The following is a 26,212-nucleotide window of genomic DNA, read 5'->3' on the forward strand; positions in this document are numbered from 1 at the left end:
TTAAATTGGGAAACTATTAGCAAGGCCTAGGGAAAGAGATGGAGGGCATTCATGCTGAAGACAGAATGTGAGAATATGAGAGTGAAGGAGGGTAAGGAATGAGGGCAGAAGTCTTAAATCCAACTTTAAAAAAACAGAGAAAGCAAAATGCAAGATCATTAAAACTGGCTCCAAGTATACCACTGAAGTTTCCTTCTGGGTGAAATGTGTAAGAAGAGAGCCAAATAGCCACAGCACATCTTTTAGAAATATTTTTAATAGCTTATTCCAGAGATTTGCTTTTGCTGCTGTTTACAGACAAATTCACACAGCAAGAATCCAAATCCTGACAGCCTGTGACAGTAACAGATGTTTCCTCTATCACAAGCACCTTTTCCTTTGGTTTTCCAAGTCCTCAGTTAATCAAATCCCTCCAACCAGTTGAAATAACAGTAAAAAAGAAGCCAAATAAGCTGAAGAGCTGCACATTCAAACTCTCCCTTTTTGTACCACAACTCTTTCAGTCAAAATATTATTTCCAAACATATGGCAGCCCAAGCTGCTTATGCCCAGTAGATAAGGCTCACTGCTTATGGCAGGTGACAGGGTGGGCAGAGGTAGGTTCCAGCCCTCCACTGACATGGAAGCAGCTCAGGCCTTCTGCAGAATGGCAGCCTCTCTGCACCAGCCTCAAAGAGAAGGCTAGAAAGCATGAGGTTCATGTGTGGTATTTAAAGGAAATAAAGAAAATGGCCCTTAATCCCAGGATACTTGGGGGGGGGGTGTTAATGTGAGATTATGGCAGTTTTATCTGTAAACCTCTCTCCTGGATGTCTGCTTCAAGTTGTGTGTTCATCACAACACACTGACTAGGTTTGCCCGCTGCTGCACTTAACAAGCAGAGTGATACTAGGTCCCTCTCCTCACCACCACCAGCTACCAGAGGAACTCCTTCCTTCCACACTGTTTTGCAGAGTGACTAAGGCTTCTGCAATTTTCCTACACGTGCTGCATAGGATCATGTGCTACCTTTCACATCTGTTCTCCAAAGTGGCAAGGAAGCAGCCAACCACTGACATGGTCTAGCACATACACACCGCAGGCCTGGATCTTGCCTGGGTGCCAAAAATACCCTCCTGGCTGCCTGCGCTGCAATTTCTAGAGCTACACCAGGCCAACTGACTTCCTTCCCCTCTTATCCTTTTATTACTTTATTTTCAGAAACTTAACTTCCCTGCCTCAGTCTCTCTGCAGATTCTTTGTTCCCCTTCAGACTGCTAGAGATGATACTGAGTTAACAAGAGGAGGATGGAAAGATTGTGGCTCTTAATGGTTCCTGTGGAACAGTGATCTCTTTCTTGTCTTCTCAGGGGTGTTCTCCCTTCATTCTCTCTCTCTTTGCCTCTCTCCCTTCCACAATCCCAACCTCACTATTCTCCCATTAGCCAATGTGTCTTCCTTGCTCCTTTTCCACTGCCCCTCCTCTTCTTATCAGAGGGATGACCACATGTGCCCAGAGCACACCTAAAAAGCAGGTTAAAGTCTGTTTTTCACTTCTGCTCGGGTTCATCTGAGACTGTTGCTACCTCAATGGTTGTATGTTCTTCAGTTACAGTGGAACCTTCAATAACACTGGACGGCACAGTCATTATGGTGCTCCCACTGGGAGACATTTGGGTTACGTTCTGGATGGCAGTGCCCAGTCCTGGGAGGGTGAGCAGCTGGAAAGGGCTCATCACTTTTACCAAGGTGCTGCCATCCTGTATGGCCGCTGTGCTCAGGACAGTTAGGTTGGAGGCATCTGGGTGTATTTCAACTGTATTGGGAAAAGCAGAACTTGCAGAAGCCAGGACAGTGTATCCACCCAGCAACGGAGAGGTTGGGGAGCTGGCAGACGTGGCTTGCACTGTGGTCTTCCCCAGAGAAGATGCTGGGAGGGCAGAGACTACTTTGCCTATAGGCAGGCTGGCCAGCTGAGTAACCGGCATCCCTGGTGCCAAGGCAATTTGTCCTGACTGGGTCAGCAGTTGGGAGGTGATGGCAGGAGGTCCTGAGGTAGCTCTTGTGAGCCTGGGGCGTTTCAGAGGGGATGGAATGGAGACCGGCGTCAAGGTCATCAACACATTGTTAAGATGCTGGGATTTGTGCTTCAGCTCCTTTGCCCTCTTCCGATGCTCATCACACTGTTGCTCCAGAGCTGGGGGAGAAAAAGAGAAGGGAATCATAACGGTGGAAAGGCAAGACACTCACTAAATCACATTAGTCAGTAATTGGGACTGGCTTCCTCCTCTTAAACTGCATGACAACTCCTAGTAAGGTGTCACAAGCTATTCTAAAACTAGAGGTACAAATTGGCTTTGGTGTGAAAAAAATATACTTTAAGTAGGACATACTCCTGCTCCATGAAGTCATAAAGCAAAACTACTTCTCTCTACAGCTAACATTCTCAGAACTAAAAAGCCAAAGATAAAAAAAATTTCCACCATAAACTGGGGTAGAAATAAATTTATTACTTGACCAATAAATAGGAATCAATAAATCAATAAACTAGAATCAAACCTTTCTGTGATTCGGAGTTCATCTGAAAAAGTTTTTTATTACTAAGGGTTGTTAACATCAGTTTAGCAGGGTTTGCCCTGGTTAATCCTCTGTCATTCCACTTTCTCTGCTGCTTTTAAAATGTCCTGTTTTTTTTACTTCTCCTCTCACTTTCCTCCTTTGTCCTCAGTTTATATCAGTTGTTTCCAACTGGGTTCAAGTGAAAAAGTAGTTTGCACTCAATAAACTCAACAGGAGGAATAGGAGGGGATAGAGTCTTGCCCTTTCTGGTAGGTTTATTGATTGTTATTGTTTTCAGGGTTTCCTAAACTCAGTGCATAACTCGCATGGTTTCTCTGCTTAAAGCAATCACTTTGTGTGTTCTTCCTCATTTCCCCTCCTGGTGCCTGGCTGCACCCTTGTGACAACACTCTGCTGTTGGTTCTACCACACACCTCCTCGTTTCATTTGTGAAATTTTGAAGGGCATGTAATCACATTTCCATTTGAATTTATAAATGCAAGCTTAACTAGCATTTGCCATCTTTGCAGCAGTATCACACTACTGTCTCATATCAACCTTATGAACAACAATAATTCCAAGATCCTTTTTAAATGTAATACTGTCTAGCCAAGTATCCTTCCTTCTGTACCTGTGCATTTGTTTTTTACAGCTTAAAAACAGATTTTAAAAGATGGGACATGCAGGGAATCATGTACTAACTATTCTATATGTGTTAACTATTCTATCTGCAAAGAAGGCAAATTCTTGGCATAATGAAAGCCCAACCACATCCCACCAGGACCTCCTCCCATGATTCTAGTAGCAACAGAATGAGCAGAGGGAAGCCTTCTTGTGAAACTTTATGGAAACGGCATGAGTATGTAAAGGACTGAGTAACTGTACCTGCTAAATCACGTGTATACTGCTCTCTGGAACGGTCCATTTGGCACTTGTGGCTGGCCAAAACTTTCTTCACTAGGTCCAGCATGCCAAAGTTCTGGACTGTATTGTTGAGTAGGACAGCATCTAGAGAAAAAGGAAAAAGAAAAGAAAAGAAAAGCAGAAATCCCTGTTGCTGATACTGAAGAAAACACCACAAGATTCTTTATCTACCATCATATACCGTATATACTCATGTATAAGTCAACCTCATGTATAAGTCGAGGGCAGGTTTTGGGGCCAAAATCATGGATTTTGATATGACCCCTGGATAAGTCAAGGGTCAAACTCAGGGGCATGTAGCAAAGATCTAAATGGGAGAAAAACACACACTCCTTCTCTCTCTCTGGAACTCTCCTGAGGGTCACAGTCTTGGCATGCAAAATGTGGACACAAAACTCTGATTTCTCTCTCTTGCCTCCCTTCCCCACAACTTTCCCAAGGCTCATGGCTCGCAAAAAAGGAGGACACAAACCTCTGCTTTCTCTCTCACCTCTCTCCCTTTCCCACCAACTTTTCCAAGGCTCATGGAGCAGCATTACCGCACTGACCCATATATAAATCGATCAAGGATCTTGGAGCCCATTTTTGGGTTTAAACTGTTTGACTTATAGATGATTATATACAGTAAATTGCATGTTCCCAGCAAAAATGAGAACTAAGTACAGTGGGTCCTTGGTATCCTCTGGGGTTTGGCTCCAGGAATCACCAAGCACAAGTTTAAATTTCCTCCTATTCTCAGAAAATGCTCTAGCAATGGAATTAACATGTACCATTTCATACTTTTTAAAAAAGAGAAAAAGACTATACTAAACCATTCACTTGCAAGGAAGGTCCAACAACAGCCACTTCTTACCGCTCAGTTGTAAAGGGGGATCCTGAATCCGCTGTTGCAGGCCCCTCATGGTCTCTGCGAGCTCTGCCTGGAATTCCTGGATCACTTCTTCCAGCAAGCCTGCTTCCTTGAGACTATGCCAAAATGTAAATGCATCATCTGAAGGAAAAGGAGCAAAGACTGAAATATGTGCCAGGCTTTAGAGCAGGCATGGCAATTACGTAGTCCTCCAGATGTTGTTGGATTGCAACTCCCAGCATCCTTTATTATGCTAGCTAGGGTTTACAATCCAACATCTGGAGACCCACTTGATTCCCCACCCATGCTGTAGAGGGAATAAAATGGATTGTCTGCCTGTTATACTCCCACATACTTTGGAATCAGGGATGTGTATTTCTCAAAGGGCAACCTCACAGTTTTGCCACAGGACCTGCTGTTAGTGGTTTAACTGGCCTTGGACAATACCACTGCCAGAGTAAAAGAAAGGTTTAAATGTCTCTTTCCCCTTGTCCACCAGCATCTTTCAGACAGAAAAATTGTATCAAGGTATGTTGCAAGCTATGTTAAGCTAAGAAGCTAAGAAAATATCTTCTTGGCTTGCAAAGAGCCTGTGCTTTCTAAAACACAGTAGAAGCATTCAAGTAAGCTATTGGGCACCGCCAGTATGAAACAGTATACACTAGAACATTTCACCACATGATCCATTTAAAAAAAAAACCTTGCCATGAGGATATGCACCAAACGATGTAGAATGAGTAAACCAACTTCTGTCGGTATATAAATACATGGTATTTAGGTGCCAGGTCAAAACCAGGCTTTTTATTAAAGCCTTTGGGCTGAACTGATTTTATCATATGCCACATATGGTTTTAATCAGTTTTAAATTTTTTGGTTTTTAATTGATGAATTATTTAATATATGTTTATCGTATATACTCATGTATAAGTTGACCTCATGTATAAGTCAAGGGCAGGTTTTGGAGCCAAAATCTTGGATTTTGATATGACTCATGGGCCTGTTACGGACTGCCAAAATAAAGCTGCTTCGGGTCTCTTTGGAGGTATGCTGTTTAAATGATGCATTCATCCTAAGAATCTGGAAGCTGCACCAAAGCTGCACTCCAGTGCTTAGGAATGGAGTGTGGCTTTAGCGCGACCTCTGGACTCTTAGGACCCATGCATCATTTAAATAGCATACCTCCAAAGAGATCCAAAGCAGCTTTATTTTGGAAGTCTGTAACAGGCCTTAGATAAGTCAAGGGTAAAACCTAGGGATGTGTAACAAAGGATCTGAAATATGAAGCAAAAGAAAACAGTGCCAGAGAACTAGCAGTAATTAATTTCTGTAACTTTATAACTTTCCATAAATTTCCTTTGCATATTCAATCACTTTTAGCTTGAATGATGCTGTGTAAGAAGTTCTCATTTTCTTTGCACAACTCATTTTGTAAAGAGCAAAAGCTAATTTTCCTATTTTGAAGTACCTACTGCAGGGGTAGGCAACCTTTTTGAGCCGGGGGCCGGGTTGCTGTCCCTCAGACAACTGGGGGGACGAAGCCGGGGGGTGGAGCTTCCACCCTCCGGGGGCGGAGCCGCACACGGGGGTGGAGCTTCCACCCTCTGGGGCGGAGCTGCACACGGGGGTGGAGCTTCCACCCTCTGGGGCGGAGCCGCATGCCAGGGCGGAGCTTCCACTATCCAGGGGCGGAGCCACATATCAGGGGCGGAGTTTCCACCCTCCGGGGGCGGAGCCGCATAATAATAATAATATTTGCAAGAAGCTACTAGGGCCGGCAATGCCATAACACAGGAAAAATGCATGCACACTGTCTCAACCCAGAAAAGAGGAAGCAAGTCCATGTGGGGGGATTTTGCAAAGAGAATACCAAAGGATAACAACAACAACAATAATAATAGCAATATTTGCAAGAATGGAAGCGACTAGGCAAGGCCACAAAACAGCAAAAAACGCATGCCACTCTCTCAAACCACTTTCTTTCTCTCCCTTCCTCCCTCCCTCTCACTCCCACCCTCCCACCCTCTCTCTCTCTCTTCTTCCCTCCCACCTTCTCTCTCCTCTCCCTCCCACCCTTTCTCTCTCTCTCTCTCTCTCTCCCCCTTCCTCCCTCTCTCTTCTCTCTTCTCTCTTCTCTCTGCCTCCTCCTCCTTCCCCCCCGCCCCTCCATTTATAGGAGGGAGGAGGGAGGGCGGAGCCAGGAGGGAGGTGGGCGGTGCCCATTGGAAGGCCCGGTGCGGCTGCTGGAGCCCCGATTCAGGGCTCCGGAGGACGCATCGGGCCTCCCAGAGACCCGGTGCGGCTGCTGGAGCCCCGATTCAGGGCTCCGGAGGACGCATCGGGCCTCCCAGAGACCCGGTGCGGCTGCTGGAGCCCCGATTCAGGGCTCCGGAGGACGCATCGGGCCTCCCAGAGGCCCGGTACGGCTCCTGGAGCCCTGTTTCAGGGCTCTGGAGGCCACACTGGGCCTCCTAATGGGCGCCGCCATTTTGCCCTTCAAAATGGCAGCAAAGTCTCGCGTGACCTTTATGGTCGCGCGAGACTTCACCGCCATTTTGAAGGGCAAAATGGCAGCCGGAGCGGCCAAAATCGGCAGCGATTTCGGCGGCAGGAGGGACCGGGGGCCGGCAGAGAGGTGCCCGCGGGCCACATCCGGCCCGCGGGCCGGAGGTTGCCGACCCCTGACCTACTGTTTTAACAGTGGGATGGACAGTAGACTTTTGCTTGGATTTATTGCAATATCACACACATATAAACTAAGCAAAAGCCTGCCTTTCTGTACTAGAGGTACAGTGGTGAAACAAGTACAACAGAGAGAGGTAAGATCTTTGTCCCTCTGAAGAGAACACAGAAGTAGCACCAACACTCTACTCTTTCTGGAAGCCTTTTGCAGTGCCTGGATGGAAAAAAGGAACTACGGTGGCCCTTTGAGGCTTTTCTGGTGCACCAGAGAAGCGACCTCTGTCTGCCAAGGAAGGGAAGTGCCAAAAAAAGCCACGGCCAGAGCTGCCATTTTTTACTCTCAGGCATTGCAATAGAACAGACCATTGTAGACTTCCTCAGCAAGAAGGTTGGGGTGTCCCACCAGGCTATCTTTAACTATTAAACAAATCCCTATCACCTCTCTGTTTCTCTCACCATTCCTTCGGCTTTTGCCAGAAAAAAGCCTTGCAAAGGAGAGTTGGGATAGAAGGCTGATCTGGTGTGTTTAAGAGATCAATGATACTTGCTGAAATGAAATAGTGAGTGTAGTTTCCAAATGCCCTGAGTACTTCCATACCTCTATATGACAGCTAGAGGAAAAGAGATTCCACCTCAACTTTAGGGGAAACCTTCTGACAGTAAAAGCTGTTAGATGTGGAACACACTCCTTCGAAGTGTGGTGGAGCCTCCTTCTTTGGAGGTTTTTAAACAGAGGCTGGATGGCTATCTGTCAGGTATGCTTGATTGAGAGTTCCTGCATGGCAGGTGGTTGGACTGGATGGCCCTTGAGGTCTCTTCCAACTCTATGATTCCATGATTCCCCCCGTTTCTCTTTCTTTCTGCCTTCCTCCCGATCCCAGCTTTGCAAAGGAGGTTTGGAATACAAGGCTGATCTCTCCCCATTTCTCTTTCTCTCTGCCTTCCTCCCAATCCCAGCTTTGCAAAGGTGGTTTGGACTCTCTCTTTTTCTCCCGGTTTTGGAAATCTCAGCCTTGGAAAGGGGGATTACCCTAGTGACTCTAATATACATTTATCCCAGGATTCTGAAGCCCATTTTGAGGCATAAATTTTTTGACTTATAGTCGAGTATATACGGTACTTGTTTTCAAATATTACTATAGTTTAAACGGATTTTATTGTAAGCTGCCCTGAAATCTTCAGATTCAGGACAGGAGAGAAATATTTTAACAAGCAAACAAACAAACAAACAAATCTAGTGAAACCCTTGGACAGTTTCAGAAATCCAAATGCACTGCAGTTACCCATCCTTGCTGTAGGATAACAATGCTTCCAAATAAACCAGCCTCCCTCTTTAATAAAAGCTACACACATTTTTAAAAACCCTTCCAAACATCAGTGATTGTCAAAATGCATTGAGCAGAACAGCAGGCTGGTGGACAAATCAAATTAGAAGCTGTCTCATACAGCATCCAAACATTGTTCCATCTAGTTCAGCATTGCCTATAATGATGTGCAGCAACTATCTTGGGCAGAGCTTATTCCTTTCCTACCTGAAAATGCCAAAGATTAGACCTGAAAACATGTATATGCAAAGGAGATGCTCTATCACTGAGCTGTGGTCCCACACACAGAACAATACAGAACCACTTTCAGAGATGAATGCTTGTGTATTCTTGCATACTGGGAGTTGCACTGGAATCTGGATGACCCTTGTGGTGTCTTCTGACTCTATGATTCTATTCCTCACAAGCCTTTCAGATTAGGCAGCAAATACATAATAGAACTAAAGACACAGGCAATGTGCCTAAGGGCAGACCCGCATGCACCCTCTGATCATTACCTCCAATAGTTGTTGTCCAGTCGGAGGAGTCTTCACATGTTTCTATGGTGATTGTGGCAGGGGATCCATTTACTGCAATTAAAATCAAACAAAAATTACATTTTTTAAAAAATATCAAAAAGCAGTGGAGATGTCCTTGCAACATATAACATCTCTTATTGAACCTTCTCCTTATATAGAAACTCTCAGTTCTGGATAGATTTGCTATTGCCAAATAAAGGCAGGAATTTGTTTGTTCCCACAGCATTTATCAAGCTGGCATAGATAACAAACAACAACATCCACATGTTAGCATTATAGTTCTAGGGATTTTAAAAACATGATCATATTTGCTTGGAATAAAGAGCAAAGAAAGCTGTTATCCTCTCAACAACCCCAAGAGGTAAATTAGACTGAAAGATTATAATTGGTATCAGGACTTCCAATGAGTTTCTTAGCTGGATGGAGACTGGAACCAGGGAGACCCTTCCTCTATTTGCAGACTGGACTGGTACTCTAAAAGCAGTCTAATCCCTCCCCCCAAGTTTATTTTTAAGCAATCTAACTGTTTTGCCCGGCAGCTAGAAAGACCTGAGGTCTTCCTGGATGCTTTTAAAGTTTTATGCCTCAAAATTGCTGTTTTTAAAGTTTCATGTGACAGGCCTTAAAATGAAAATATCTGAATTATTTAGCCAGCAAACAGTTGCTAGTTTTGAAAAGAAAGCCAATTAAAGGGTAGTATAAATCCAGGGACTCAGCCACAGAGTAGGTGAGCAGTCTCCAGCCATAAACTGATTGGAAGAGCTAATAGGACAAAATGTCAGGCACAGATAAAGCTCAAGGAAAAAACCCCAAAGATTATTAAAATCCCTTGCATTAATCTTTCACACAAGACTATGATTTGAAAGGCAGGCTCTAAGGAGCTCCATGAGAACTGCTCTCAGAGCACTTGTGCACTCAGATTTTCCTTAGTTCTGACAATACCAGACAAGCTAAAGCCACATCATATTAAACATACTCTGAGATGATGGGTCAAAGAAAACCTTTACAGAGAACAACCTAGCGGAAGTCCCAAGTTTTAGAAAGCACATGTGGGAGCATTGGAATGATACAGGCAGGTTAGCAGAAACTGCATGTGCCAACTCTCCCAGAGCGCCAAGAACCTGCAGGAAACATGGGATTATGGCAAGTAGCTGCAGGTCCTCCTCCCATTTAAAGGGGCGACTTAGGGGTTGTCTACACTGATGAAAAGAATCAGCTTTGCATCACATTTTCTTGCTTTCCAGTGACCCTGTTAACGCTGCACACATCAAAGTGAGATCGGCATAACCAGCCACACATTTCCCCCTGGCGAACTCACTTTGGTGCAAGGGGGGTGGTAAACATCTCTGATCCTTTGCAGCCACACAGCTGTGTCCACACCACTTTTTTTCTTCCCATCATGCATGCATATTTCCATGCTAAGCGTAAGGAGCCAATCACTTCTCTTGTCCACACATCTGCATTCCCATAGGATTGCTTACACAAGTAGTCAGGCACATTGCAATTTTAGTTTAGTGCATTTTAGCTTAGCCTATGCATGTTTTCCAACTGCCATTGCCCTGCTTGGTCACTGTCACAGATGGTCACTGATTAGGGGATTACTGATATGGAGACCACATTGGATGGAGGTGGGCCTGGCAATGTTTGTGTGGCTGCAAACCACTACCAACCATTGCAGGCACACAATCCAATTAAAAAGAGCAGCAGCAGCAGCAGATGAAGAAGAGACAGTTCTTGCAACACCATCTTGCAATACTTTGCTGTGGGTCACTCTAGATTTGGCACAGCTATGACCATTCCTCATGAACCCAGAGAGGCTCATCATTGGTGCGTGTTTCCAAGCAGCCAGGAATCGTGAAACCATTTTCTCATGTCACTGTGGCCTAACAGCGGGTGCACAATCTGAGTGCCCTGCTGCATGTTTTTTTCAAATAATGGATGTGCTTTGTCCAGAAGTGCAGAAGAATGATACCATTATGAGGAGGGACATTCCTGTGGAGGAGAATCATTGCTATTTTCTGGTTGCTTGCAAACTGGTGATCTTATTGCCTAGCATTCCATCAGATCAGTGTTGGCTGGTCTACAGTTGCAGACATTTTTGTCAGTCATACTAGTAATGATATGTTAGTTCTTCTACCCTACACCATTTTTCTAGAAAATGCTTGGAAGGTAAGTACTGTAAAACAAACCCTTCCTTATAGTTCTTCAGTAGCATGACTGATATCTTGATATGTGCATTATAGCCATCCTATCTAAATTCAGTACTGTCAATAGATTGTCTAATATTTTGATATTTGCATTAGTTGTCACAGTTCCCCATTTGCAACAGATTTTAGTCCACAGATGTACATATGTATGTACACTTTTCGTTTCTCTTTCTTCCCCATTCTTATTTTGCTTTCTGGAGATAACGGACAGATTCTCCAAAAGGGGATTGCCACAGGTGGTAGGGGCAGTGGATGGATGGGTGCTTTTGCCAGATTGTTTTGCCATTGAGACATGGAGAAGAGTTCATTAACAAGAAACACATATTCCAGCCTGCTACAGGGAACTGCTGCCCACACTGGGACACACTATGAACACAGACTGGATGGAGTAGCCAGAACCAAGATTCATGTATGATAAGGAACTTGGGAATCTGAGACAATACGTTTGTCTAACATGGTTGAAAATCTTGAGCCAGTCCAGAGCAGTATGTTGTGGACTGGTCCCAGATTTTCAGCCACAAAGACTGCACCAAACCCACAGTGGTGTCCACATAGGTCAGCCAGGCTGATACCACATTGGCTCCATGGGCCTGAACCTTGTTCATGGATCAACTGCCACCGCTTCCTCGCCAACAGGAGCTGTAAGGAAAGTCTGCACATGCCTCTGCTTCTCCTGAGTGTAGAATAGCGCTCAACCTGAAGAGAAGGTAGACTGGACTCCTCCTGGAGACACCTAGCTGTAAGATTGGGGTCTCCCTACTTTCTCCACTCATAGATGCATGGGTGACCATCCTATGATCAGCAGAAGGAACAGCACACCACAGGATTTCTACAGATTTTCTGCTGGTGAGGAAGTGGCATCTTTCTGGCACTACTCAGCACAGGGAAAGGGAATGGCACTGTTTTTGGTGGGTGGACAACTGCCTCAGCCCAAATCAGGCCCACTCTAGCTGTTCACATGCCAAAAAACCTATGCTTACAATGGGGATTTCCCTGACTTGGCTTAGCCAGAGGCAAAATCAGATTAAAAGGGAAAACCTGTCCCCAGAAACAGTTGTGTGCCATGGGGATAAACAGCAGTTGCTTCTGAGTGAGTTTGGTTTTTTTTTTTTACAAGTGTAGAAAGCCCTATGGACTGGGGGGTACCATTAATGTGAGGAGAGATGCAGTTTGGGCCACTATTACTCTCGGACAGTGCATACCCCACTAGGAAGTGGCTAATGATGCCACACAAGGGTACCCTTACTGAAAAACAGGCATTCTTACAAACACCTGAACTGCAGTAGAAACATGGTAAACATGGCATTTTCACTTGAAATTACACTGGAGATGCATGACTGGGTCACTGGAGATGGTGGAAGAGATGGTCCCTCTAGTCACTTGCTGCACATTTGATCTTGCATCACATCTGTGAGATGAGGGGAAAGGTGCTTGACAGTAATCCTCACCATGTGTGCAAGTATGTGCTGGGCACCTTGAGGATACTACTGGTCAGTAATGAGGAACAGTAGAATAAAAAGAAGGTGAAGCTGTCCTTTTCTAATTGCAACACTAGGAATATTATTTACGTGTTAATTTGTCCTTGTAATAAATTATACATTGTACTTGTGTTTGTGAGCATAAGAGCAGTCTGAAATGAGCCTCCCAAACAGTGATGCTGTAGCAGGTGACTGATCCACACAAGTTCATGAGCATTTTGGTGAGGTCCTAGGAGTTGGATGGCTCAGCATCAGCTATAAAATGGAAAAACAAACATAAAGCACCCAAGTAATCACCACGCTGGGCTTCACTGGAAGTTCTTCCCACAAAATGGAGGGGAACACAGACATGTATCCAAGGGACTCCTAACCATGATAGCGGGGGCATGGGGAGTGGGAAAGGTTCCTTGGAGCTTTCTGCCAGAGGGCCAGTATACACCTGTTGAACACTGGAAGCCTGTCCTATTGGGACCCTGTAAATTGCAGTGCTGCAAGCCACAGGCTTCAGGTGTACTGTGACATCTCCACAGAAAATGTTGTGCAATTCCTCAAAAATGACCGTGGTGACTGAGCCATTGTCATTCCAAAAAGACGGATCTCTTCCAACAGGCCTTCCCTGATTAATTGACCCAACACCCCCCCACCACCACCACCACCACTGTTTTGGACTGATTTGGACAGTCCTAAGATTGCCTATGATGCCCGACTTTTGTTAATGGTTTTATTGATATTAATGATTTTAATTGTATTTATAATGTGATGTATTGCAAATTGTGGATTTTATTCTGGGAAGAGGGTTAGTGGGATTATTTTATTGTATTTTTGGTTGCCTTGATTCTATGATTCTATCATATGAAGAAGCGGGATATAATAATAATTATTATTATTTCTCTATATTTCTGTAACAAGACCTTGTTTTTCATCTAGCATTCCTCTGCTATCTCTCATGGCCCTTTTTCCTCATCTCTACAGCAATATTGTAAATGTTTCCGTGCATTTCCTTCAGTTGCTCCTAGTTCTTGTCTTCCCCACATATGGAGATGAGGTTAACAGTTTCCTGTCTGCTCCACAAGTCTCTACTGTTTCTTTTCCCAAGACTTGAAATGACTTTGGCCATCATATTAAGCAGAGTTGTGCTAACACTGATATGCACATTATCTACTCAAATGTACCGTCACAAAAAAAATTGCAACTGAACTGGCAAAACTTAAATGCAAACAGAAGCACCATTTCTTGGCATGAGTGACCAGGTGACCTATTTCACCACTCCTCTCCCTGCCTCCACAGCAATTCTGCCTTGGAGGGTCAGCCACACAAACAATTACCTGGATTTTCCAGAAATGTGCAGGCTGAAAGGCAAGTTTTAAAAATTGGATTAAAGCCCTCAGATGTCAAAAAGAACCATATTCCAAGCGAATTGTCAAGAACACCTTGTGTCCTGTTTGCAGTGACAAGGTGAATATAATTTTTTCTGCAGTGTAGACAAACCCTGTGTAGCACAAGGCTGTAACAATTAAAGAAGCAAAATATCTCAATGGGATCAATATAGATATTATTATTATTATTAACCTTTATTTATGAAGCGCTGTAAATTTACACAGCGCTGTACATGCAATTTTTTTAGTTAGATGGTTCCCTGCCCTCAGATATGAATAGGATTCTGCTAATTCCTTTCCTAAACAGACTTAAGTTGTTCACTGTCAATATGAAGGGATTTGTCTTCTATAACCTACTGTTTCTTTTGTTTTACCAATGACTGCTAGAAGTGCAAAGGCATAGAAAAATGCCAGGTAATGTACATAGGACTCCTACAGCAGTTTTTCACCCCAAGAACTGGTTATCATAACTAAAAATGAAGGGAGACTATTAATATAGTTGCCTTGTGCTGTAACAGACCAGGGGTTCACCTATTCCATTATGATCAACCCCAATTCTCTCTTCACATCTCTAGCACTTGCGCCAGGGATTGAATTTGGGATCTCATCTTTTTATTCAGTTATGATTATTTATTTAAAGACCACACACACCCCACCCATGCTGCATCAGCATGCTTTGGTTTGCCCTAAGTGGTGTGACATCACTTCTTTTGGCCAATTTTCAGCTGATTTTAAATTTTTATTTTGTATTTTTGGGAGGACTGGGGGGCTTTGGAAGGGCAGAGGAAACAAACCACTGCAGTCTCAGCACATTTGGGGCCAAAAAATTAGAAAAAAACAAATCACCTGAAAATCACACACACGCACACACACACTTTTAAAAATTTATATTTAAAATGTTTATTTTTCATTTTTCATCTGGGAACTTTGGAAGCCTTCTTGGGGGGCTCAAGGGGCCACATTTAGGGGTCTCAAGGGCTGCATGTGGCTCATGGCCTGCACTTTTCCTACTCATGATTTAAAGCATTTGTTTTTGGCTAGGTAATGTATAGTGAATAGAACCAAATGAAAATAAAACAGAAATCCTCTGGAAAATTAATTATAAGATATTAGACAATTAAGAACAGTAAAAAGTAGTCAGAGCAATCAAACCAGATTTTAAGAACTGAAGGCCATGTGAAACCGGACAGTCTTTGCTGACTGCTCAAAACTCAGAATGGAACTCTCTTGGGAGTTCCACAGATATATTTAAAGCTTGGCAAGCTCAAAGCACTAGCATATGAAAATATCAGTTTTATCCAAAAAAAAGACCATGGGCCCATCTAGCCTAGTAATATCTACTTTTATTGGTACCAGTATCTTTGCAACAAACACTTACAGACACACTTCTGATGAAAGAAACCAGAAACACAGAGAAAGAAGCAAATGAGGATATGGATTTTTCTCACCTTTAGCCTTACAGAATGCAGACTGACCTCACAACAAACAACTATAATAGCAGCTGCAAAATGAAAATTAAAGTTTCACTTCTGACAGCTGCATTCTACATTCCACATACCATCTGCAGAGGCAGGGGTGAGAGGGATGTACTCTGTTGAAGTCTGGCTGGTCAGAGACACTCGGGCCCCAGTCAGGTCAATTTTAGTGCTTCGGCAGGTGTTGGAACAAACTTTTGTATGCTCATAGAAATCCAGCTTCCCTGAATCCATGATCTTCCTAAAACACACAGTATGGATGTAAATGTCCATGTCTGATAACAACCTGAAAACTCACAAGAGCAAAACATTGAGGGGTGAGCAAAGTGCATGTGATCCTTGAGCCCCAAAGTGTGGCCTTCAAAGTGTTGGTGTGCTATGCCTTTAAACAACAGAAAAATATTTTGATTGACTGAATGATGACTCACAGCCAACATTTTATATTAGTGGACCAGGAGACTTGTCACATGTCAGGTCACAGTTGAGAATTGATAATTTGAATGTTCGGTTGGTTGTGAGCTAATGTTGGAGCAGCAGGTTACTGCTGTGAGATACTGCGTTTTAGTTTGTAGCTGTGAAGCAGACACTGAAGCTGATTGAAAGTCAGAGAGGAGTGTATGTGTATATATGCTGTTTTATATTGTATATATCATAAATGAAGAATAAAAACCTCCAGGACTTTGGATGAATCAACTGTCTGTGATTGTTTCTTTTAAGTGTGAAAAGTGGTCAGTGCCCTGCCAATACCAATAGCTGGTGTGTGTGTGTGTGTGTGTGTGTGTGTGTGTGTGTGTGTGTGTGTTTATACTCTGCTGTGTACATTGTTTTGGCTGTAGCTGGGTGATTTTTACCTAGACTGCGCAGGGGGTTGGCCTTCGTCCCAATTTATTATACTGGCCAACAGAAAGCCCACTGGAGACCCACTACTACCACTCTGGGCTGTCTTCTGCCTCCAAATCCCCCAAAATGTCTTGTCCCTCAACCTCCCAATACCCCCACAAGCTAAAAAGAGAGCTCATTTAGAACAAGAATGAGCTGACAAGGTCTTGATAAATCTTGCATTCTTAAGTATGGGATGGAACACACATTATAAGATCTTTCCCAAATAAGAGTCTGCACACAGGTGCACATGCACATACATACACCTGTAATACACACACAGGCTAACCTTAGCATGATCCCATTCATCCGGATTGCCCTCTTCCAGTCCTTTAACGTGGACTTGCCAGCCAAATGGACAAATTCCTTAGGACTTATCAAGTGGTTATCGTACTGCAGGGAAGAGAAATAAGATGTAGTATGAAGAGGCAACAGTGTTATTAGCTAGTCTACAGAGCAGAACCAAAACCTGAAGTAAGACCATTCATGATCCTGACAGGAAAATAGCAGGTGGTGTCAGAGGCAACTGACCCCTATTCTACAACAGTACAGTACAGGGTCAAAGTTCTCAGCACTGGGGATGAGATGAATGACTATTATAACAAAGTCTGGGAGTACATCACATCATTCAGCAAAATCAATGGAAGTTAAAACAAAGTCTGAAAACAGGAGTGTTTTTTGACAACACCGTCCTCAATTATTGGAAAAACAGATAACCCCAATGGTCTAGCTGACAAGAATGTTGAACTGGACCAATGAGTTCTAAAGTCAAGTTACTGTGGGGAAATAGCAGTCTATGTCACAGATATACATGATCACAAAAAATTAAAAGTGAGAAGATGTAAAAAAAAAAGAGGATTACAAACTGATTTATTTTCTCTTGCACTTCCTTGTTAATACCCAGTTTTGTTTCTCTTCATTAGTTTTAGCTTAAGGAATCTATCAATTATTTAAGTATAATCTCATTTACAGTATATGCCTTTTAATGATCCCCAGTCATGTGAAATGTTATTTCTCACTTTCGCATTTTCTTTCCTGTAATGCTACAAGTTTAAGAAAACTGTTGGATACTAAATCTTGCACAAAATTCCATGAAAGTGGGGAAGCTGAAAAGACACAGTACCGTATAAGAAAGTATTATTTTCTGTAATTCTCCTATATCCCTGTGTGTTGAGATCTTCCAGGAAGGCCTTCCTCTCAGTCCCACCACTGTCACAGGTACATCCGGTGGGAACATGGGAGAGAGCCTTCTCAGTGGCTGCTCCAAGGCTCTGAAACTCACTCCCCAGAGCTTAGACTGGCACCCTCCCTATTCTCAGGCTGCAGACAGGTTTTGTTTTAACAGGCATTTGAAGACTGAATGTATAAAGTCTGTCTCCCACTTCCCCCCTGTTGGTCTTTCTGCAATTTTTCTTGCATTGGTCTATGGTTTTAATTTTTTATTTAATTTAAAATATTAATCATCGTTTAACTTTTGTATTTTCCAAATTTAACCATGTTTTTATCTGTCATAAGCTACCTTTAATCCTTAGCTGGGGAAAAGGCAGGTATAATAAATAAATATCATCCTCTCACCTGGACACATTTCACATTGATGCCCGGGCAAACAAACTTCCGCCATATTAGGTTGGCTTTGCTGTCCCCACAAGTGATGGGATAAACAATCTCAGCTTCCACACAGTCATCTCCTTCAGCCATCTTCACTTCAGGTAAAGCAATCAAAAGGAATAATTGTTTTTTAAATAAAGGTTACAACCATGGATTATATATTATCAAATGCAGACATTTGGGAATCCAATGTTAAAAGCTCTCTCATTCAAAATCAAAGGGCGAAACCTGTTGAAAATCAGTCTAACCTAGGAGGGCTAGCAACAGGATTTAGGCCACAGTGATATTAAGTTATTTAAGCAGCACAGTCAACATAAATGTCACTCTGCAGGATAAAGCAGCAGCAGAGGCCAGAACCTGTCCTGAGGAGTGTGCATTCTAAATTTCCTCAAATGTGGGAGATGCTAACAGGAAGGAGCAGCATATTTGAAGGCTGAGTGTATAAAGTGTACAATTAATAAACTGGAACACTCAAATACAAGGAAATCTCAACCTATGTTTCCCCATTTTTAAAGAATGTTGGCATGAAACAAAAGGCTGCCCAGATGAAAGGCACAAACCCTAAAAGAGGCTTCTTTATTGTCGCTTGAGAAGCAGCAGTTTTAGGTAAAGTGTGACTTTTATCTATCTGATTAGTTTGAATGCTTGGAAAAGGCTTAGGAGCCAATGTTATGCTCAAATGAGGAAGACTATATGCCCTTTCGTGATTTGTTTTTTTCTTCCTTGCTCACTTCCTCCTCCCATTCTGTCATACATTTTTCATCCACTCTCTACCTTCCCCTTTCTAATTCTATCTTTAAAACATAGCCCAAAAGAAACACTCTTCTTGCTCTTTTGCTTGGAAAATGGTCTCTGAGAAAAACAGTGTGCTATCCACTAACAGCTTATGGAATGGCTTGCTGGACGAGATCCGTCAAATTGCCAATCTAGAGAGCTTTAAAAAGCCATTAAGACCGATCTCTTCCGGCAGGTCTTCCCAGAATAAAATACTCGGCCACTAATAAAACTTCCCATATATCCAACTCTGCTCATGATGACTATTATTTGGATTATTCAGATTTTAGTATGTAGTTTTTAATCTTATACTGTTTAATCTTGTTTTAAGGGGGGGCACTATGTATATATGGATGTATTTTAACTTGTTGTACACCACTTTGATTGCCTGGTAAAAAGCGGGATAGAAATAAAATTTTTATTATTATTTATTATTAGCTTTGCTTCAGTAAAATTACTTTAACATTGTGATTGTGTTTCTTGAAAAGGACATAATATAGTGAACCATGTTCAAGTGGTATCCAGCTACAACACTTTAAGAATGAATAGGAAATAAATATGAAGAACTATACTGATGATGTGGGAGCACAAAAGCCATGGAATAGCAAGGTCCTTGAATGTAGCCCCTGCCCTAATGCAGCACTCACTACACATGCATTATCCTAACAATTTACACCACATGCAAAGTGATCTTGTAGCATCTTTAAAACTAAATGCATGACAGAAGTTGTAGCATAAACTTTCATAGTCTTGGTCTACTTCCTCAGATGCATGGAGTGAACTGGTGCCCAGGAAGAACCTTTATAATCAGATTATGTGAAAGACCATATGATGAAAGTGGACCAAGTCTAAGAAACTTTATGCTACAATATCTTTCACTCAGTTAGTTAGTCTCAAAGATGCTACAAAATCCCTTTGCATACTGATACAAACAGATGGGTCCATAGGAAGGCAACTTCACTTAGTTGTTCATATAAATCCAAGAGTAGGTATCTAGTCAGAAAGAATAGAAAGAATATACTGGCTTCCCATGCAAATGTAGTTTCCACAACCAGCACACAGACACAGCTATAAGAAAGCTGCTCCTCTTTTCCAAAGCAAAGACATTTCTGCCATCTCTAAAAGGCAGACAGGCACGCAGCAGGCTTCCCTTCTTTTGTGAAAACCAAACTTCAGCAACTATATCTTGGTTCACCTAGCTTGGGTTTAATTGATAGAAGGGATACTAAAGAACTAAAAGATAAATGAACCCTATCTCAGTATTCTGAGATGTATTTTGTGAGCCGCCTTGGGTCCCTTTTTGGGAGAAAGGTGGCATAAAAGTGAATTAATTAATTAATAACAGCAGCAACAACAACAACAATCCTGGCCATGGCTGTGGCACTTAGTCCCAGGAATTTCATGCATTTGGGGGGCGCCTTTCATTAAGCATGGATTTGTCATAAGCACTGTACACAATGGTGGTGGTGAGGTATGGCAACTAATGGGCATGATAATTTAGAGCCTACTTATCTGCCAGTATTATTGTGGCTTAACTGTCAGAACAGATCAGAGCAATTTATGGAGGGAAGCCATCTTCTTGTATTTGAGAGCTACAGATGGACAACCTGATCTTTTATATAAATAATACCTTGTATGGTCAAGGTGACAGGTAAGAACCATTTTGAGTTTCTTTAGCTTCTACTGGCAACAAATTAGTTGTTAGACAAGGTCCCGCAACTAAAACATTATTGTCTACATATTAAGAATCCCTTTTGACACACCAGCAGTCCGATACATTGAACTAAAGAAGCCCCTTTTCTCTTGGCCAACAATCCTCCAGGGCTAGCCTGAAGATAGAGGCTCTTCCCTCCATAACTGTCATCTTTCGGCCTGGGAGGGAGTAAATAGGCTGGCCCAGCTCCACCAGGGCTAGCCTGAAGATAGAGGCTCCTCCCTCCATAACTGTCATCCTTCGGCCTGGGAGGGAGTGAATAGGCTGGCCCAGCTCCACCAGGGCTAGCCTGAAGATAGAGGCTCCTCCCTCCATAACTGTCATCCTTCGGCCTGGGAGGGAGTAAATAGGCTGGCCCAGCTCCACCAGGGCTAGCCTGAAGATAGAGGCTCCTCCCTCCATAACTGTCATCCTTCGGCCTGGGAGGGAGTGAATAGGCTGGCCCAGCTCCACCAGGGCTAGCCTGAAGATAGAGGCTCCTCCCTCCATAAATGTCATCTTCCGGCCCGGGAGGGAGTGAATAGGCTGGCCCAGCTCCACCAGGGCTAGCCTGAAGATAGAGGCTCCTCCCTCCATAACTGTCATCCTTCGGCCTGGGAGGGAGTGAATAGGCTGGCCCAGCTCCATCAGGGCTAGCCTGAAGAAGAAGAGCCCTCCCTCTAGTCCACCTGCCTTGGTCCAGGCATCAGAGGGAGAGAAGAACCACTGGACTTCATCCCCTTCCCCACCACCATTCCCTTCTCCTTTTGTGTCGTGTCTTTTAGATTGTAAGCCTGAGGGCAGGGAACCGTCTTTTAAAAAAGAATAATTGTAAGCTGCTGAGAGCGATTAGGGCTGAAGGGCAGGGTATAAATAACGTAAACAAACAAACAAACAAATAAATTGTTTTGCATGGACCCAGCTTCACAGAATACCCACTTCAGGAATTCAGCAAAGCTGTAATATTTTGCTCTGTGCCTGGCCCTGGTTAACACAACTGCATTAGAAAAGAGCCACACCTCTGTCATTTCATGCACCTACCTAAAAGAGCTTCTTTCAGATGTGCAGAGGCTGTAAAAGCAGCAGCGGCTGCTGCAGCTGCATTTTCTGTCTCCAGGGTGTCTTCATTTAGGTCACTGCTGGTAGAAGAGATGAACAATTAATCCTACAATTTTACAGTAAGCCCTGCATTGAAAAGCTGCTCCTATTGCCCTTTTAATTGTAACACAGAAAAATGCAATTAGAATCACAGGATTGGACAGCATCAAAAGGTTCACTTAATCCAATTTTCTGCCATGCAGGAATACTTACGGTAAGCACTGTTGAGAAATGCCCATCCAACCTATGTTTAAATACCTCCAAATAAGAAGATGGCACTCCATGGTAACCCATTCCACTGTTGAACAGCTGACAGTCAAGAAGTTCTTCCTATTGTTTGGATGGAATCTTTTTTTCTTCTAATTTGTAGTCCTTCTTGTAATTTTTTGCCATTGGTAGCCCTCATTACATATGAAGAAGTTACCCACTGGCAAAACCTAAAACATATTCACCAATGCAATTTTAATACTGAACTCCACGGTCCAAATGTGTGCATAGGCCATTCTAGGAATATTTAACATTACTGCTGGGGCCAGAAATGGAGACTTAGCAATAGCTGTTGAAACCAGACAATCTGAGCTTTTGCTATGTAAAAGTTTTCTAATCCTAACTGTTATGACTACTGTATTTTTTTATGTCTGTGGTCTCTTTCTTCTCAAGTCTAGAAGCTTTTGCGTAGAGCTTAAATTGTTTCTGATAGAGGAAACATGCTTTTTCATGCAGTACATGCTAGACTTTCCACATGACATAAATAATGACTGACACTTAAATCTCAACCTATGTTTCCCCATTGCTAGTGGTGGTGGGGAAACTATCATAAATATCATATGAAAGCAAGTATATCATGGACTTTAATGTGTGCAGATGGGAGCACAGGCTTTTAAGCACCAAATTCTACAGTTCCTTGACATTACACTATCACTTTCAAGGGATTCCACAGGAAGCAAGATTGTTTCCCTCTGTTTGTTGGCTCTTCTGTACACACAGGTAGCCATGGCCAGACTGTCAAAACCAAAACAAAAATCAAGTCTTAGAAAAACCTGCTTTCCTCAATTAAAATAATAACAATATAGGAATGCATTAAGTAAACTTTCTCCATGCCCAAACTCCCTCCCCACACAACTATAAATTAGTAATTAAGTTAAAAATACAGCTCATTTGATTAAATTCTTTAAAGAGGAAAGCTGATTAGAATTCAACTCTTGTGATGTTACAGATTGATATGTTTCATTTAACATCAAAATATGTTGCACCAGCTATATTTTAGAGGAAGGAACTGGCAAAAGCACCTCTGAGTTGCATAAGAAAACCTTGTTAAATATTCATGGGGTTGATGGTAAACTGAGAGGCAACTTGAAGGCATGCACACACACAAAAAAACCTTAAATGATGTTCCAATGGTCTTTTTGTTGACATGAGATCAGCAATATAAGGGATAAGGTGTGACCAAATTCTTTCAAAATTGTCTTCTTTTAATTCTCCCTGTGGAGTCTGGCATGATAAGGATCATGCTCAAAGCCACTAGCATCTTAAGACCAGGTATTTTACATTAAACTATCACATCTTTCACTATCTGTATGTATAAAATACAGAAGTGATCACAGAAGCCCCATTTCCTCTTCAGCACCTGCTAACAACAGGTACACAGAAGACCTGAGATATATTGCATAGATATATGAGCACATTCAGGCTGCAACAGCTGAATTCAGAACAGTCACCTATATCTCTTGCACACTCATGCAACAAAATCCCCAGACACTAGTAACCAAACATGCATGGCAAACAAGTCTCTGACTGTGGACAACTTATAAAGATGTGTTATTTCCCCATAGGTGAGAATGTTCCAGGGAGGTTTAAAACAAAATGGAGTCTGTAGACTCTCTTACAGCATATTCTTACATATCTGCTCAAAAGTCTGCCTCAAAGAGGTCAAAGGAGCTTAGGTAACTGGGTACAGAATGGCAGCCACAATAATATCAACAAAGTTTAGGGAGTACTTCTTCCCAAATTAATCCATGATTGAAGACCAGTCTTCCAGCATGACACCCCATTCCATCATACAAAATGCTTATATGCTAGTGGGCCAGGATTTAGCTTTATAAGCAATAGCCCTAAAACATCGGCATCTCTGTTTAGAAGAGGTTAGGAGGGCCCAATGTGGACTGAATTCTCAATAAGGCTGTCTATTTTTGTGCAATACTCTCCATTTTGCCTAGGTTTTAAATGAAGATTTCAGAGGCTACCATCATGTATGTTCCTTCACGGGGATTCTACTTATTTATGCATTAGTGTGAATCTTGTTATTCAGTTTCATACTTTGTCACAAATATTTAAAAAATGTGTAACTAAATATGCTATGGGAAAGGACAAAGGTTTCCCATGACATTCTTGCAAAGAGGCTTGTAAAATGTGGGCTAGACAAGGCAACTGTTACATGGATTTGTAACTGGTTGACCGGCCGATCCCAAAGAGTGCTCAACAATGGCTCCTTTTCATCCTGGAGGGAAGTGACCAGTGGGGTCCCACAGGGCTCTGTCCTGGGCCCAGTGCTATTCAACATCTTTATCAATGACCTGGATGACAGAATTGGGACCATACCTATCAAATTTGCAGATGACACCAAATTAGGAGGAATAGCTAATACCCCAGAGGACAGGACCAAGATTCAAAATGACCTGAATAGACTAGAAAGCTGGGCCAAAGCTAACAAAATGAAATTCAACACGGAGAAATGTAAGGTATTGCACTTAGGGCGGAAAAATAAAATGCACAAATATAGGATTGGGGACACCTGGCTGAATGAAACTACGTGTGAAAGGGATCTAGGAGTCCAAGAAGACCACAAGTTGAACATGAGTCAACAGTGTGATGCGGCAGCTAAAAAGGCCAATGCAATTTTAGGCTGCATCAATAAAAGTATAGTGTCTAGATCAAGAGAAGTAATAGTGCCACTGTATTCTGCTTTGGTCAGGCCCCACCTAGAATATTGTGTCCAGTTCTGGGCGCCACAATTCAGAAAGGACATTGAGAAACTGGAGCGTGTCCAAAGGAGGTCGACAAAAATGGTGAAGGGTCTGGAATCCATGTCCTATGAGGAACAACTTAGGGAGCTGGGGATGTTTAGCCTGGAGAAGGTTAAGAGGTGATATGATAGCGCTATTTAAATATTTGAAGGGATGTCATATTGAGGAGGGAACAAGTTTGTTTTCTGCTGCTCCAGAGAACAGAACCCGGAACAATGGATGCAAGCTACAGGAAAAGAGATTCCAGCTCAACATTAGGAGGAACTTCCTGACAGTAAGGGCTGTTCGACAGTGGAATGCACTTCCTCGGAGGGTGATAGAGTCTCCTTCCTTGGAGGTCTTTAAACAGAGGCTGGATGGCCATCTGTCAGGAATGCTTTGATTTGGATTTCCTGCATGGCAGGGGCTTGGACTGGATGGCCCTAGTGGTCTCTTCCAACTCTACGATTCTATGATTCTATGAAAGGTTTCTGAAATATCAAATCTCCAAATACATTGGGGGTAGTTCCACTCAAAGACTTTTCCTTTGGTGTAATTTCCTTCCTTGATATATAACCCTAAACAAGGACCTTGATACTGTATGTCCAAATGCCAAGCTTTTACACAGCAAATAGCTCTGGTCACAAAAAGAAATTGTTCATACCAAACAGAACTATTATTGTTAATGTCTATAGTGTCATCAATATTTGTGACATTTTACGGAATTATAAGAAATCAGCTCCCTAACAAGAGGGTTTATCATCTATCATTTTAAGGCCTCTTACCTTATACCAACAAAATAGGCCATGGTTGCCCTGCAAAGGGTTTTGGCTCCTGTTAACCCTAGCTACTGGAGCCAATAGTGAGGGATTGGGGAAGCAGCTGATCAAAATCATACAAAATGCCACAGCTGCCCATCCCTGCTCTCTATAAGCCTGCCTAAATTTTAAGATTTTCAGGAGAGGGTTTTTAAATCTCACTAATTTCTGGACCTATCTGGTGAACACACAAGGCACCTTCTCATCTAAGTTTTAGAACTCCCTTCCCAGGACGTTTGTGCAGCAGGTGGCAATCTTTTAATTTAAACAGGACTCTGGCCTGTCAAGTGTTTGGTTTTTTAACCTGTTCTGTTATTTTCATATTATCTTATTTATGTTTTTTTAGAACCTCTCTTCTTGTAATTTTAATCCATTGGATCATCTTGCAGGTATTCTTGGAGGCAGGCCCAAGCATAAGAAGCAGAAGGGAACCTGACTATTGAGAATCCAGATCAGCTCTGCATTTTTCTTTTTCTTGGTAGTGGCAGAGTGGGAAGGAATGAAGAGGAGACATACAGTGGAATTGAAATAGCTTGCAGTTGTGCCGTCGCCGTCTTTGCTTCTTTTCTTTTCTTCGTATTTTCAGTAAAGGCAACATTTGTTTCCTCTAGCATAGGCACTTCAAAGGAGATGGCAATTACACAGACAGATCCACCTAATCCTGTCTTCCAGAAGCCATTTGTATGAGCTGTTTCCATGACAAAACCCGTGGGTGGCAGCACTGCACAGAATTTTGCAAGGAAGTTACACTTGGATGTTCCTCCCCAAAAGGAGTCATCAAGCAGACAAGGAGAAGATAGAAACAAGCGGCTGGCTCGCTTCTGTTACTATCGAAGGAATAGTGTGGAAGGAACTACAGCTAAGACCTATACGGGCAAAGACTACTACACTGTATGAATATAGTTAAAGTAATTATAGCAAGAAATACAAGATCATGGTTACCAAGGGAGCATGCAACCTCTGTGTTGCA

The 26,212-nt window shown here is 42.7% G+C and overlaps 1 protein-coding gene across 5 annotated transcripts in view; it reads right to left on the minus strand.

The window, feature by feature from the left end:
* Positions 1 to 238: 238 nt before the first annotated feature.
* The window catches only part of GMEB2 (glucocorticoid modulatory element binding protein 2), a 38,083-nt gene continuing 12,109 nt past the window's right edge, over positions 239 to 26,212 (minus strand). For 3 of the 5 annotated variants that reach the window (XM_089513525.1, XM_089513526.1, XM_089513527.1), the window contains exons 3-10: positions 21,366 to 21,463; positions 17,825 to 17,952; positions 16,539 to 16,642; positions 15,454 to 15,611; positions 8,814 to 8,885; positions 4,316 to 4,453; positions 3,424 to 3,546; positions 239 to 2,176 (exon numbers count right to left, since the gene is read on the minus strand). In XM_089513525.1, coding sequence (XP_089369651.1) covers positions 1,530 to 2,176; positions 3,424 to 3,546; positions 4,316 to 4,453; positions 8,814 to 8,885; positions 15,454 to 15,611; positions 16,539 to 16,642; positions 17,825 to 17,952; positions 21,366 to 21,463 — 1,468 coding nt within the window. In that variant the 3' untranslated portion in view covers positions 239 to 1,529. Of the gene's footprint in view, positions 2,177 to 3,423; positions 3,547 to 4,315; positions 4,454 to 8,813; positions 8,886 to 15,453; positions 15,612 to 16,538; positions 16,643 to 17,824; positions 17,953 to 21,365; positions 21,464 to 26,212 lie in introns of those variants that run through there. The other 2 variants (XM_089513528.1, XM_089513529.1) reach the window with 2 other exon arrangements.

Source organism: Sceloporus occidentalis, unplaced genomic scaffold, assembly GCF_023333645.1.
Source record: "Sceloporus occidentalis isolate IW3139 unplaced genomic scaffold, rSceOcc1.0.p SCAF_3, whole genome shotgun sequence".
Taxonomy (NCBI): Eukaryota; Metazoa; Chordata; class Lepidosauria; order Squamata; family Phrynosomatidae; genus Sceloporus; species Sceloporus occidentalis.